Source organism: Hypanus sabinus, chromosome 9 (genome assembly GCF_030144855.1).
Source record: "Hypanus sabinus isolate sHypSab1 chromosome 9, sHypSab1.hap1, whole genome shotgun sequence".
In the NCBI taxonomy this organism is placed as follows: Eukaryota; Metazoa; Chordata; class Chondrichthyes; order Myliobatiformes; family Dasyatidae; genus Hypanus; species Hypanus sabinus.
Genome location: NC_082714.1, coordinates 16566447 through 16581483, shown reverse-complemented (window position 1 = coordinate 16581483; position 15037 = coordinate 16566447). Strand labels below are relative to the sequence as shown.

Here is a 15037-nt window from a genome sequence, read left to right as displayed (position 1 = left end):
TTGTAGTCCTACCCAACCTCAGTGGAAAAAACCTGCTTGCACTAACCCTATCTATACCCCTCATAATTTTATATACCTCTATCAAATCTCTTCTCACTCTTCAATGTTCTGAGGAATATAGCCCAAACCTATCCAATCTTTCCTCATAACTCAGGTCCTCCAGACCAAGCAATATCCTTTTAAATCTTCTCTGTACCCTTTCAACCTTATTTACATCTTTCCTGTTGGTAGGTAACCAAAACTGCATACAACACTCCAAATTAGGCCTCACCAATGTCTTATACACTTCAACAAAACATTCTATCTCCTGCATTCAATACGTTGGTCTTTGAAGGCCAATGTGCCAAAAGCTTTTTTTTTACTTGTGACGCCATTTTCAACGAATTATGTACCTATATTCCCAGATCTCTTCGTTCTATCACACTTCTCAGTGCCCTACTGTTTACTGGGTAAGACCTACCCTGGTTGGTCCTATTGAAGTGCAAAACCTCACTTGTCTGAATTAAATTCCATCTGCCATTTTTTCCGCTGATGCACATCCCTCTACAAGCCATGATAGCTTTCCTCATTATCCACTACACCTCCAATCTTGGTGTGATCTCATTGATATAGACGACAAATAACAAGGACCCAGCACCGATCCCTGCAGCATGCCACTAGTCACAATCCTCCAGTCAGAGAGGCAACAACTTACTGGCTTCTTCCACAAAGCCAAATGTCTAATCCAATTAACTACCTCATCTTGAATGTCAAACAATTGAACCTTCTTGACCAATCTCCATGCAGGACCTTGTCAAATGTCTTGCTAAAGTCCATGTAGACAACATCTACCTTCCTGGTAACTTCCTCGAAAAACTCTTAAGAATGGTTTAGATATGATGTGACCTACCAAGCACATACTATCCTTAATCCATGCCTATCCAAATACTTATATAACTGGTCCCTTAGAATAACTTCCAGTAACTTTCTGTAACTGATGTCAGAGTCACCAGCTTACAATTTTCTGATTTATATTAGGGTCTTTTTTTAAGACAGCAGAACAGCTTTGGCTGTCCTTCAATCCTCTGGTACCTCTCCTGTTACTAAAGACAATTTAAATATCTCTGCCATCTGTCCTTGTATTCCATGCCTCTGACATTGAAGCATCTCATATACCTAGAACACTTTTAGTTGCATGTCCTGCTACCTATGGACATGTACCAAGGTACCCTTAACTATACAGTTTGCAGAATCCTCTCAATTCTGTACTTCCTCAACTCCTTGCCTTTCCTAAACGTATTATATTCTTGTAATCTACTGGAGTTGCCCCTGAAAAGATTTGAGAGAAAATTTCAAAATCAGCTTTGAAAAGGGCATTGGAGAAATACCCTCTATGCTGGGATGCAGAAGACATACAGGGGATTTACCCAATCGCTCAATAAGATAGCAAAAGTTAACAGGTAAAGGATGAATGCAACACCATAGAAGGTTGCTGAGAGGTTAGTTTAAAAAATCTTCTGTAGAAGTTAGTTGCAATAAAGTTGCACGTTCCTTACATCTAAATTAAATGGGATCACCTTTAGCTCTTGCAGATTAAGTGTGTTGCACATCTCAAGGCAGATTTCAACCTACTTTAAACTTCTGGACTTCCCTGAATCTTTTTGGACAAGGATATTCACAAATTGCCCTGATAACATACAGCACATGATGAGCATTTGGTCTTAAACTGTGCAGTGTGAATGAAAAATAAGTTACTTCCCAACATGGATGAATACCTAGTGCATATGTATATGGACAGAGGAACACAAAACAGACCAGCACAGGAACAGAACCTTCTGCTCATGGCTGCATTAACCATGATGCCAATTTAACTAATCACATCAGCCTATGGGCACACATGGGCCACACCACTAAATTACCTGCTTATTTACATGTGTAAATGCCTCTTAAAATCAGCTATGGTATATTTATGTACAATGGATTTTACATGAAAATTTTCAGCATCTTATGTTTTTAAAATCAAACCTGCACTACCTATGTCCAACAAGCTTGACACAACATCCTAGTATAGTATTCAAAAAACTTTCAAGATCTATAGAAAACATTTATTTCATTTATGAACATACAATAAAGGTTATGTAACCCCCTCACCAAGTTTGTATGCAAACTTGGCTCATTAGCCAGCTTTGCGAACAGCCATGAGACACTGCAGTGAGAAGGCCACTTTTCATAAACAATATGCGTCCAGAGTCAGTATGATTTAGGGTTCAAACAAACAGGAAGACCGTGATGTTCCAATTAAAGAAACTTCAAATTGAGCAAATGCTGTGTAAATAATGCCCATACACAATTGTTGGTTGGCAAGAAATAACAGATTGAACACCGCATCAAGTTCTAAAGGAAATATATTTACAAATTTCAGCTTCATCAAACAGTTAGTAGAAAAAATAAATTAAAAAAATAAAAGGGCCCATTATAGTTAACTCAATCCAAATGTGCACATAAAATTGAAGTTCATCTAGAAGTTGTCGTTTTACTCATGTGCTGGACCCAAGATTTGCATGAAAACATACACCAACTTCCAAACGTTGCTCAAAATCCATCTTGAATAAACAAGTGCTCTCTCGGGAGTACTGGTCCTTCCCCCTTAGAACCATTCATCTGCACTAAGCACTTCATGCATGGGGGACGCTCCTTGCCAAGGCATCCTCTGCTGTCTTCCCTCCTGTCCTCTCCACATCTCCACTCAAAAGGGCCCGCAAAACATGCTGTCCATCACCAAACTCACTCTAGAACCTTGTCCAAATTCCACCAGCCTGACTGGCTGACATAGCATCCTAAGTTGAACATCAAAGCCCCTTGTCTCTTAGCCAAAACCAAACAGTCTACCAGCAGAACACATTGCTTTTGCAGAATGCTGAAATGAAATATCTACAGTGTAACAGTAGAAATCTTAAACAAGGCCATTACCATAGGAAAATTAAGTCAAACCATGTGCACCAAAATGAGCCAAATGTTAAAAGATCTAATACTTCACAAATCAGTCTTTCAGTAATTGCACAGAAATGAAAACTCAGTCAAATTTTTCTACATTCATATACTTACACACTACTGTCTGTAAGCGACATGGTATCCGCATCACTTGACATGCTCTGCTGCTCACTGTCATTAGCACTTGTTGCTGGTGCCAGGGCATACCCTGTATTCACGTAGTAAGGGTTGACTGGTTCCCGCCATGAACCATGTCTGGATAAAAGAAAAACACATTGGTCAAAATTAGGTACAGCTGGAAATAATCACTTATATATTGGGGAAGTAACATTCAGTAAGAAAACTGTTATTAAAATTTATTTTCCCAACTTTTTTCAAATTTACAACTCCAGCAGAACATAGCAGTCGGGGTAACTTAATGAACTTGATTTTCAATTATAATCAGTGCCAAACACTAACTTCATTTCTGTAAGTTTCAGATATTGCAAATGGGCCACAACTTTATCAGAAATGAAATATAGAAATCACATCTGATTTATCAAAATATAGCTTTCAATCATACTTCATGAACATTTGTATCTTTTTTGCTGAAGTTCAGACTTTAAGACATGTATATCCTTTAAGTTGTGACGACATAGATTCAATGGCACTTGCTCCTGCCAATCACAAAACCTCCCCCCCCCCCCCCCCCCCCCCCGTTCCTGATGAAGGGTCTCGGCCCGAAACGTTGGCTACTCTTTTCTCACAGGTGCTGCCTGACCTGCTGAGTTCTTCCAGCGTTGTGTACATACAAAACCAGAAATGACTGATTGCAAAATCAATGCCAGCAGACCTTATGGAAATTGCAGAAAAAAATAATGTAGCAGCAAGTTGTATCTTTTGAATGCACTTCTTAGAAATCTGAAAACTATCCCTATGCAAATGAGAATTTCTTTACACCACATATGTAATCAGCATATCCTTTTAACTAGTCTAGGAAAATTGCAGCAGGCAATTAAATATTTGAGGCTGGCTGCGGTCTGAAGTTTGAAAAATATTAAAAGACAATACCATGAGTATTTCTGATCACAATAAAAATAATCACACTTTATACTTGCAAATTTCAACTGAAAGAACAGTCCAGCCTTCTATTTCTAACAGATTTTACTGCATTACATCTTAAAGGACTGGCTGGCATATCATCACAAGTCTTTGAGGAAATTTGCTCAAGGTGGAATGCATTTGCACAGGATGCTGTCAGTGGTATATATTTATTTGATCTTATCTTTTATAGAATTATTAGATAATTTTGTTACTTATTAGATACAATGAAAGACTTAAATTTTAATGGTAAAAATGGTTAACGATAATGTACATTTATCCTTAACATTAGGATCATGGGACAGGAGACAAAGAATATGCAGGTGGTGAGCTTAGATCAACAATCTGGAATTGCCTGAGATCTTAAACTTATTGTAAAACTAAATGTCACCAGAACATGGACAAACACAAATTAACATACACACAATATATTATGATTTGTTTCAACTTCATACTTTACTTATATAACCATATAACAATAACAGCACGGAAACAGGCCATCTCAGCCCTTCTAGTCCGTGCCAAATGCTTACTCTCACCTAGTCCCACTGACCTGCACTCAGCCCATTAACCTCCATTCCTTTCCTGTCCATATACCTATCCAATTTTACTTTAAATGACAATATCGAACCTGCCTCTACCACTTCTACTGGAAGCTCGTTCCACACAGCTACCACTCGCTGAGTAAAGAAATTCCCTCTCTTGTTACCCCTAAACTTTTGCCCCCTAACTCTCAACATGTCCTCTTGTTTGAATCTTCCCTAATGTCAATTGAAAAAGCCTATCCACGTCAACTCTTGTCTATCCCCCTTATAATTTTAAATACCTCTATTGTCCCCCCTCAACCTCCTACTCTCCAAAGAATAAAGACCTAACTTGTTCAACCTTTCTGTAACTTAGGTGCTGAAACCCAGGTTCTAGTAAATCTTCTCTGTACTTCGGTGACCAAAACTGTACACAATATTTTCCAAGATTCTAAAAAATTATCATGATGGCAATTAATGTGAGCTTTCAAAATTCCTTTGAATGGAAAATCCTACAAAACGTAGTGGATATGGGTAAAGCCCTCCCCACCATTGAACACTCCTACACAATGTTGTTGCAGGAAAACAGCATCCATCATCAGGGGCCCCCACCACCCAGGCCTTTCTCTCTTCTCACTGGTGCCATCAGGAATGTGGTACAGTAGCCTCAGGACTCATTATCAGGTTCAGGAACAGTTAAAATCCTTCAACCATTAGCTCCTTGAATCAGAGGGGATGACTTCATTCAACTTCACTTATCCAATCACTGAACTGTTCCCACAACTTATGAACTCGCTGTCAAAGATTCATCTCATGCCCTTGATGTTTCATTTATTATTATTTTCTTTCTTATTGTGTTTGCAGTTTGTTGCTTTTTGCACACTAGTTGTCTGCCATTAGTGCGGTCTTTCATTGATCCTATTACAGTTATTGGATTATATTGGGTTTGCACGCAAAATAATAAAATGAATCAGAGTTGTATATAGTAACCTACATGTACTTTGATAATAAATTTACTTTGACCTTTGTACTTCTAAAACACAAAGTTTATAAACTTTAGAGAGCACATTAAATGGAAGTAGATATTTGATTATTTGCATGCCATTGAATTATTTTTCAAAAAAAATCTCCTAGCTACTAGGCCAATATTATTTATTACCAACATTCAGATTAAGAAAACAAATCCAAAATAGAGATCAAAAGGAATTAAGAAATGAAGACAGACAAATGTGATACAAATTTGAAGGGCTATTCATTAAATCTAGCTTATGTACATACAGAACCACCATTAGAATTTTCTGTTAATGCATAATGAAAGATTTTAATTTACTGATTATGCAGTTCTACCCAAGGCTCATATGTCAACATATCTAAATGTGGGTAATAAAGACAATAACAAATTGTCATTTAAAGGAGTCAGGTCTTTTTCTCACAACAGTTTCCAATGCTACCCAAATTTTTCTAGCATTGAATATGCTATCATTTATACCATTTTAAATAATTTCCAATAAAATTCTGAATTGGAACAAAGATCATTTAGTGGTTTGCATATTTGACATGAATAATTTTTTTTTGGATGTGCAGAGTTTTTACAGTGATGCATTAATCTGCAAATCAGTAACCCTTTAAAAGACAAGGTCAAAAACATGGTTTTAAAATAGACAAATCATTGCAAATTTTAATTAGTTAGGGTTGGCTGTTCCACAATGTCAAAAGATAATTACCAAAAACAATGCAAGACAATAAAGTATTTTATGTTAATGAACCCTGTTAAATTTGATAGGGATTAAGCCTAATACAAATGGCATCAGCTGTAGACACAACAGCAATAAACTAGAGCATGACTGACATTTACACTGAGAATTTTAGTTCAGAGATCATGTAATCCGCAATGTCAGCACCTCCACATACAAATAGTTCAATTTTGTGGCAAGGCATGAGGTGTGTGGGAAAAGAACAGAAAATATAGATTGCTTTGATAAATTCAAATGAACTGAACCCTTAAACTGCCAGAAATAAAGAAAAATATCTGTAGATGAAAATAACAAATTGCAACATATAATACTTATTGAGATACACTGTATTCAGCAGAAAAATAAGCTCTCAACTCGGGATAAGAATGAAAGCATTTTTTCCATCATCCAAAAACTTTCATGATTAGTCATCATTTAAATAGATTGTAGCGGTGTGCTACACGCAGCGCTAAAATTACGACACGGAGTCGGTAACTGCAGTCGAAGGAAAAAACTTTACTCAAAAACTTCAGCCTCACTTTTAAGCCTCTGTCAACCAGCCCCCCATGGCGAAGAGGCTCCAAAGCTCTGTGCTCGCAAACCCCTGTAGGCTATCTAATTGTGAGTCGGTTCGCATACGCTAGGAAATGAGCCGCCACATAACCCCCCCCCAGAACCGGCGATACACCCCCCAATGTCCACAGCCTGGGCCAGAACCTGCTTGGGAGGTCGGCCTCAGCGCCGAGGCGCCGGAAACTCGGCCGGTTGCGCCAGGTCCACATGGGCCGGCTTGAGGCGGTCCACCGTGAAAACCTCCTCCTTCCCCCCAACGTCCAGCACGAACGTGGACCCGTTGTTCCGGAGCACCGTAAACGGCCCCTTGTAAGGCCGCTGCAGCGGTGGCCGATGCCCGCCCCTTCGTACAAACACAAACTTACAGTTCCGTAGGTCTTTGGGTACGCAGGTCGGGTGCCGCCCATGCTGTGAAGTGGGTATGGGGGCCAGGCTACCGAGCTTCTCGCGAAGTCTGCCCAGGACTGCAGCGGGTTCTTCCTCTTGCCCCCTCGGGGCTGGTAGGAACTCCCCGGGGACGGCCAGGGGCGCGCCGTATACCAACTCGGCCGACGAGGCGTGCAGGTCGTCCTTGGGCGCTGTGCGGATGCCGAGAAGGACCCAGGGAAGCTCGTCCGCCCAGTTGGCTCCTCGCAGGCGGGCCATGAGGGCCGACTTCAGGTGACGGTGGAAACGCTCCACTAGCCCGTTCGACTGTGGGTGGTAGGCAGTGGTGTGGTGCAGCTGAGTCCCCAAAAGGCTGGCCATAGCTGACCACAGGCTGGAGGTGAACTGGGCGCCTCTGTCGGAGGTAATGTGGGCTGGTACACCAAAGCGGGATATCCAGGTGGCGACCAGGGCTCGGGCGCAAGATTCGGAGGTGGTGTCGGTGAGCGGGACCGCCTCTGGCCATCTTGTGAACCGGTCCACGATAGTCAGGAGGTAACGCGCTCCGCGCGACACTGGCAGGGGGCCCACGATATCCACATGAATGTGGTCGAAACGCCGGTGGGCGGGATGGAACTGCTGCGGTGGGGCTTTGGTGTGCCGCTGAACCTTGGCCGTCTGGCAGTGCATGCACGTTCTGGCCCATTCACTGACCTGTTTGCGGAGTCCGTGTCAAACGAACCTGCTGGAAACCATCCGGACAGTTGTCCGGATGGAGGGATGCGCCAAGTTATGAATGGAGTCGAAAACACGTCGCCGCCATGCTGTCGGGACGACTGGACAGGGCTGGCCGGTGGCGACGTCACAGAGTAGGGTCCTCTCACCTGGGCCCACGGGGAGGTCCTGGAGCTGCAAACCAGAGACTGCAGTCCTGTAACTCGGAATCTCCTCATCTGCCTGCTGTGCCTCTGCCAGTGCCGCAAAGTCTACCCCTTGGGAAAGGGCATGAACGGTAGGGCGAGAGAGCACATCCGCCACGACATTGTCCTTACCCGAGACGTGCCGGACATCCGTTGTGTATTCAGAGATGTAGGACAGGTGGCGTTGCTGGCGGGATGACCAGGGGTCGGATGCTTTCGTAAACGCAAAGGTAAGCGGTTTGTGGTCCGTGAACGCGGTGAAGGGCCGACCTTCTAGGAAGTACCTGAAATGCCGGATTGCCAGGTAGAGCGCCAACAGTTCCCGGTCAAAAGCACTGTACTTGAGCTCGGGTGGTCGCAGGTGTTTGCTGAAAAACGCCAGGGGTTGCCAGCGACCTGCGATGAGTTGCTCCAGCACCCCACCGACTGCCGTGTTTGATGCGTCCACTGTGAGGGCGGTAGGGGTGTCCATTCTGGGATGTACTAGCATTGCGGCGTCAGCCAAAGCTTCCTTCGTTTGAACGAAAGCGGCGGCGGACTCCTCGTCCCAGGTAATGTCCTTGCTCGGACCCGACATCAGGGCGAACAGGGGGCGCATGATCCGGGCAGCTGAAGGGAGGAAGCGGCGGTAGAAATTGACCATACCTACGAATTCCTGAAGGCCTTTGATCGTGGTGGGTCGGGGGAAGTGGCGGACCGCATCTACCTTAGCGGGCAGAGGGGTTGCCCCGTCTTTAGTAATCCTGTGGCCCAGGAAGTCAATGGTATCAAGTCTGAACTGGCATTTGGCAGGGTTGATTGTAAGACCGTACTCACTCAGTCGGGCGCAGAGTTGACGGAGGTGGGACAGATGCTCCTGACGACTGCCGCTGGCTATGAGGATGTCATCCAAATAGATGAACGCGAAGTCCAGGTCCCGTCCCACCGCGTCCATTAACCGCTGGAACGTCTGTGCGGCATTCTTCAGGCCGAACGGCATGCGGAGGAACTCGAAGAGGCCAAACGGGGTGATGAGAGCCGTTTTGGGGACGTCGTCAGGATGCATCGGAATTTGATGGTACCCTCAGACAAGATCGACCTTGGAGAAGATCCGGGCGCCGTGCAGGTTTGCCGCAAAGTCCTGAATGTGCGGCACAGGGTAGCGGTCCGGCGTGGTAGCCTCGTTCAGCCTGCGGTAGTCGCCGCACGGTCTCCAGCCCCCCGTCGCTTTGGGCACCATGTGCAGGGGGGAAGCCCAGGGGCTGTCGGACCGCCGGATGATCCCCAATTCCTCCATTCTCTGGAACTCCTCCTTCGCCAGTCGGAGCTTGTCCGGGGGAAGCCGCCGAGCACGGGCATGGAGGGGTGGTCCCTGTGTCGGGATGTGGTGCTGTACGCCGTGTCTGGGCATGGCTGCTGTGAACTGCGGTGCCAGAACCGATGGGAACTCCGCCAGGACCCTGGTGAAGTCGTTGTCGGACAGCATGATGGAGCCGAGGTGAGGGGCTGGCAACTGGGCCGCGCCCAGGGAGAACGTCTGAAAGGTCTCGGCGTGTACCAGTCTCTTCCTGGGCAGGTCAACCAGCAGGCTGTGAGCTCGCAAAAAATCCGCACCCAGAAGCGGTTGGGCTACGGCGGCCAGTGTGAAGTCCCACGTGAACTGGCTGGGGCCGAACAGTAGCTGCACCTGACGGGTGCCATAGGTCCTTACTGTGCTGCCATTCACGGCCCTCAGGGGGGGATCCGGTGCCCTGCTGCGGGTGTCGTAACTCGTCGGAGGTAAAACGCTGATCTCAGCCCCAGTATCGACCAAAAACCGGCGTCCCGACCTTCTATCCCACACATACAGGAGGCTATCCCGATGGCCAGCCGCCGTAGCCATCAGCGGCGGCTGGCCCTGGCGTTTCCCAGGAACTTGCAGGGCGGGCGGCAACGGCGGGCTTCTGCGCCCCACCGCTGGTGGTAGAAGCACCAGTGTTCATTGGGCCGGGGGTTAGTGGGCTCTGCGGCCGGGCCTGGACTGGTTTGCTGCCGGGAGCGTGGCTGGGAGATCTGTGCGATGGACGCCCCGCTCACCTTTCTGGCGTTCCACAGCAAGTCCGCCTGGGCTGCCACCTTCCGGGGGTCACTGAAATCCGCGTCGGACAGCAGCAGGCGTATGTCCGCGGGCAGCTGCTCCAGGAATGCCTGCTCAAACATGAGGCCTGTGTGTCCCTCGGCCAGAGACAACATCTCATTCATTAAAGCCGATGGAGGTCTGTCGCCCAAGCCGTCCAGGTGCAGTAAACGGGCAGCCCGCTCGCGCCGTGAGAGTCCGAAAGTCCTGAGGAGCAGGGCTTTGAATTCCGTGTACTTGCCGTCTGCCGGGGGCGACTGTACGAACTCCGCGACCTGGGCAGCTGTGTCCTGGTCGAGGGAGCCCACCACGTAGTAGTAGCGGGTGTCTTCCGAGGTGATCCGGCGAACGTGGAATTGGGCTTCGGCCTGCTGGAACCATAGGTCCGGGCGCTGTGTCCAGAAACCCGGCAGTTTCAACGAAACCGCATGAACAGAGGCGGCGTCGGTCATTTCTGGTCCAAAAATCGTTTGGACCGTTGGGGTCACCAATTGTAGCGGTGTGCTACACGCAGCGCTAAAATTACGACACGGAGTCGGTAACTGCAGTCGAAGGAAAAAACTTTACTCGAAAACTTCAGCCTCACTTTTAAGCCTCTGTCAACCGGCCCCCCATGGCGAAGAGGCTCCAAAGCTCTGTGCTCGCAAACCCCCGTAGGCTATCTAATTGTGAGTCGGTTCGCATACGCTAGGAAATGAGCCGCCACAAGATTTCATTTAATAATGATCCCAAATTTCAATGAAATATGACATTTTACTGTACATACAGTGGCATGCACCCCTAGTCAAAATTTCTGTTACTGTGAATAGTTAAGTGAGTAGAAGATGAACTTATCTCCAAAAGTCATAAAGTTAAAGATGAAACTTTCTTTTCAACATTTTAAACAAGATTAGTGTATCATTTTTGTTTTGTACAATTTTAGAGTGAAAAAAAAGGAAAGGAGCACCATGCAAAAGTTTGGGCACCCCAAGAGATTTGAGCTCTCAAATAACTTTTACCAAGGTTTCAGCCTTACTTAGCTTGTCAGTGCTATGGCTTGTTCACAGTCATTGTTAGGAAAGGCCAGGTGATACAAATTTCAAAGCTTTATAAATACCCTGACTCCTCAAACTTTGTCCCAACAATCAGCAGCCATGGGCTCCTCTAAGCAGCTGCCTAACACTCTGAAAATTAAAATAAATGATGCCCACACAGCAGAAGGCAGCTATAAGCAGATAGGAAAGCGTTTTCAGGTAGCCGTTTCTTCAGTTCGTAATGTAATTAAGAAATGGCAGTCAACAGAAATGGTGGAAGTCAAGTTGAGGTCTGGAAGACCAAGAAAACTTTCTTAGAGAACTACTTGTAGGATTGCTAGAAAGGCAAATCAAAATCCCAGTTTGACTGCAGAAGACCTTCAGGAAGTTTTAACCGACTCTGGAGTGGGGGTGCACTGTTCTACTGTGCAATAACATCTGCACAAATATGACCTCCATGGAAGAGTCATCAGAAGAAAACCTTTCCTGTGTCCTCACCACAAAATTCAGCGTCAGAAGTTTGCAAAGGAACATCTAAACAAGCCTGATGCATTTTGGAAACACGTCCTGCGGACTGATGAAGTTAATATAGAACTTTCTGGCCGCAAAGCGCAAAGGTATGTTTGGAGAAAAAAAGAGTGCAGAATTTCATGAAAATAACACCTCTACAGCTGTTAAGCATGGGGGTGAATTGATTATGCTTTGGGCTTGTGTTGCAGCCAGTGGCACGGGGAACATTTTACTGGTAGAGGGAAGAATGAATTCAATTAAATACCAGCAAATTCTGGAAGCAAACATCAGACTGTCTGTGAAAAAGCTGAAGATTAAAAGAAGATGACTTCTACAACAGGACAATGATCCTAAACACACCTCAAAATCCACAATGGACTACCTCAAGAGGTGCAAGCTAGAAGTTTTGTCATGGCCCTCACAGTCCCCTGACCAAAACATCATTGAAAATCTGTGGATAGACCTCAAAAGAGCAGTGCATGTAAGACAGCCCAAGAATCTCACAGAACTAGAAGTCTTTTGCAAAGAAGAATGGGCAAAAGTCCCCCAAACAAGATCTGAAAGACTCTTAGCTGGCTACAGGAAGCGTTTACAAGATGTGATACTTGCCAAAGGGGGTGTTACTAAGTACTGACCATGCAGGGTGCCCAAACTTTTGCTTCGGGCCCTTTTCCTTCTTTGTTATTTTGAAACTGTAAAAGATGGAAATAAAAAAAGTAATCTTGCTTAAAATACTAAAGAAATGTTTCATTTTAACTTTATGCCTTTTGGAAATCAGGTTATCTTTTACTCGCTTAACTATTCACAGTAACAGAAATTTTGACCAAGGGTGCCCAAACTTTTGCATGCCACTGAAACACTAAGACAAAAGAGTCAGTGGTGAGCTTCAGGAAGGTGAAAACAGCCTGGATTCCCATCTCTGAAGGAATGATGCAGAAGTCATCTGGGACTACAAATACCTGGGAACTCACCTGGACAATAAACTGGACTGAACTAAAAATACAGAGGCTCTGCACACGAAGGGACAGAGCTAACTATACTTCCTGAGGTGGTTCCGGTCATTTAACATCTGGAGTACTATGCTGCAGATGTTCTACGGCTCAGTGGTGGCCAGCATTCTGTTCTACGCTGTAGTTTGCTGGGGCAGCAGGGTGAGAGCAGCTGATGCCAAGAAGATCAATAAGCTCGTCAGGAAGGCTGGTTCTGGTCGGAGAGTGCAACAGGGTTCCCTGATGGTTGTGTCTGAGAGGACGATGCTGCAAATTCCTCAAGTATAAAAGTATATGGTTTCACTGCATATCTGTATTTTGCACTATTACTTTTTAATGCACATTTTGTACTCTTTATCATACCTCAATGCTTAGATTTTGCATTTTAAGTGTATATTTCTGACTGAGCAACCTTGCAACAATAATTTTCTTCAGGGCAAATAAAGTTTTATCTTGTATATTTGCAAAACCAGTGGTATTTTAAAAAAATGCAGCTGCACAGTGTGTTTAAGATTTACATTAGTAAGGAATGGGTGCTACCAGAACCTTAAAATAATGCATTTTGCATGTTGTCCAAGTATATTTGCAATGAACTATTTTCATAAGCCAAAACATACTGCAGAAATTGCTCTTCATATATAGGAACAACACCGAAGTATTGGAAGCAATTCTTAACACATTCAGTATTTTTCATCTCTGCTGATAAAGGATATTCAATTATGTCCCAAGGGGTCATGAAATTTTAGAATCTGCAAGTCAATTTCAGGAAACTGTATAATTATCTTTGTTTTAATGACAACATCAATCTACACATGTAGATACGTTTTTGCTGGATGATACAGCATACTGGAAGCAAACGCAAGATGCCACAGAACTGTGGGATGAGGTACAACTCTTTCATTTCTGCTCTGTTCCTTAACATAATCAAACTTTTGTGAGAAAGTACTATGGAGTAAGTCAAGCACTACTCATCAGGCCAGAATACCTAAGTGGTAACTTAGGTTACCCAGGTAACTTATTTTTAAATAAAAGACCAACAGAGCAAATTATAACAAGAGCAACTGGCATCTAGATACACATAAAACAAACAATAAGAGCAGCAAGATAGTATATAACAATAAAAGCTTCTATATACAAAACAGCCCAAGGATTTTACTCTCTTGGTCCAATTTCAATCCTTTGAAGCTTAGCTCTCCCACTTTCATGTTCTTGGATCCAAATGCAACTCACTCTCCTCTCTCACAGCAGCGTCTTGCACTCCACCCCCAGCACTTCAAAGCCACAATATTGTTTAAAGAGTTCATCTTCCCCAAATTTAATCCCCTCTTCAAAAGAAATTTGCCTTGTGTACATAAACAGCAGGAGAGAACAGGCCAGTCCGTTATTACAGAGGTATGAGAAAATATAGACCAAATATCTCGAGGTCTTAAAATGTGCCAAACTTGGCAACTTACAAAAACTACCCCCGATGTGGTTCAAGAGTAGCAATTTCCACTCCTTCAAATATGTAAGCTATACACAATTTTAAAAAGAATTGAAGGTATAGAGAAAGGAATAAGGAAATTTGCACACTGCAAAGCTGCTTGCAGACTGCATATGACTGTGGGACATAACTTGAGCATCACTACAGTACAGGCTTCAAAACATACAGTACCTGCACTTGATGCATAAACAAAAAGGTAGAAAAGGACCAAAAAATTTAAATAGAATATGAAAAACAACCCATAGCAGATATATACAAATGTTGATTATTTGAAGCATTGTGACATTTCCAAACTACATTTTTTTTTAAATTAAAAAACACGTACTAAAATTCAGCATGAAATTGTCCATGATACCTTGACCAGTGGTAAGTTTTGGGTCTGAGTGAATTTCCTTCAATTTTATTTTTATCATAATATTCAACACTCTACAGAACCCAAACACTTTAAAACACTTATATATTGTTTTAACTGATAGCCATAGTTGCAATATTACAAATGATAAAAACAAATATGTTTTGCTTAATTTATAGCAACAATAAGAAATGGTGCCAGGACAATTACTATCACTTGCATTTTTAAAAATATTAACAAAAAAAGAATGGTGAACAAGAATGATCAGCTGAAATCACACTGCTGCAAGTTACTGAACCTATTTGTGGAAACACAAAATTCTATTACTTCATTGTGCAGCTCTTCTGGATTTAATCAGACCATTACAATGCCTTACTGTGCTTCCCGGTGCAAAACTCATTTCTCAGCTTTGAACACAATTCTAAATGG

At 43.9% G+C, this 15037-nt stretch overlaps 1 protein-coding gene across 7 annotated transcripts in view; it reads right to left on the bottom strand.

Moving 5' to 3' along the window:
* axin1 (axin 1) overlaps positions 1 to 15037 on the bottom strand; it is a 156740-nt gene that overhangs the window by 88649 nt on the left and 53054 nt on the right. For all 7 annotated transcript variants that reach the window (XM_059979117.1, XM_059979116.1, XM_059979118.1 and 4 more), the window contains exon 3: positions 3085 to 3225. In XM_059979117.1, the coding sequence (XP_059835100.1) occupies positions 3085 to 3225 (141 nt within the window). The remainder of the gene's footprint in view (positions 1 to 3084; positions 3226 to 15037) is intronic.